Raw genomic sequence first — 875 nt, 5'->3', positions numbered from 1 at the left:
TCTATGATTTCAGAAAAGAATCAAGGATAACTTGATTGCAAGGTATAGCCTTAGCAAACAGGATATCAAACACTTAAGTGTTGTTCAGTATACCAGAAAGAAAAGCCAAAACGAAACAAAATTCTAGAAACTACAAGCATATCAACTTAAATTAAAACAGACTCAGAACGGAATTCAGCAAACAGTAAACATAACAGATGACCTTAGATGTATTTGCCATCAAAGAAAATACGTTGTATAAGTCCTGACAGAATAAGGACTTTAAGTGTAGTTTCCTAAAACCTACCTTTTAAAGACTTTAAGTGTTGCACTGCCATCCGTAATACTGTAAGCTTGTCTAGTTTTCGTGCCATAGGATTGCACTGAGGTATCATAGCAGACAATTCCTCTATCAAATTATTCATTTTGTCTCTTCTTCGTTTCTCTGTTTGACTGTGAGCCTCTCTAGGAAGAAAAATTATTTTAAGAAAGATGTGGAATACACAATTTTCTCTATAATATTCATCAGTTTCATTTTGGGAATGTGATGTATCACATGAACTATTCCTGCATTTAAATCATACACCACCTGTATTTGACAACTGAATTGGATTCATTTGATCAAAGTAGCAATGATCACAATATCCATGTGAAATATTGAGAAAAATCTGTTAAGTAACAACTTAGAGTCATAGAATCATACTTCACAGCAACTGATCATTTGTAGCAGAAACAAGACACCATGAAAAATTACAAAACTGAAATTCTTCATGTGACCCTTTAAGCAAGTGAATACCTTCACATCTTCAGCAGATCACAGAATGGTTTGGGTTGAAAAGGACTTCAAAGATCATCTAGTTTCAACCCCCCCTGCTATGTGCAGGGTCACCAACCAC

At 34.7% G+C, this 875-nt stretch overlaps 1 protein-coding gene across 1 annotated transcript in view; it reads right to left on the bottom strand.

Annotated features, from left to right (window-relative positions):
• The window catches only part of LOC104915706 (aryl hydrocarbon receptor nuclear translocator-like protein 2), a 3492-nt gene extending 3151 nt beyond the window's left edge, over positions 1-341 (bottom strand). The window contains exon 1 of the mRNA XM_010726631.3: positions 287-341. Within this exon, the coding sequence (XP_010724933.2) occupies positions 287-317 (31 nt within the window). The 5' untranslated portion in view covers positions 318-341. The remainder of the gene's footprint in view (positions 1-286) is intronic.
• Between the last annotated feature and the right edge of the window lie 534 nt (positions 342-875).

Source organism: Meleagris gallopavo, unplaced genomic scaffold, assembly GCF_000146605.3.
Source record: "Meleagris gallopavo isolate NT-WF06-2002-E0010 breed Aviagen turkey brand Nicholas breeding stock unplaced genomic scaffold, Turkey_5.1 ChrUn_random_7180001846135, whole genome shotgun sequence".
NCBI lineage: Eukaryota > Metazoa > Chordata > Aves > Galliformes > Phasianidae > Meleagris > Meleagris gallopavo.
Note: the sequence above shows the minus strand (reverse complement) of the source record. Positions and strands in the feature narration are given on the sequence as shown.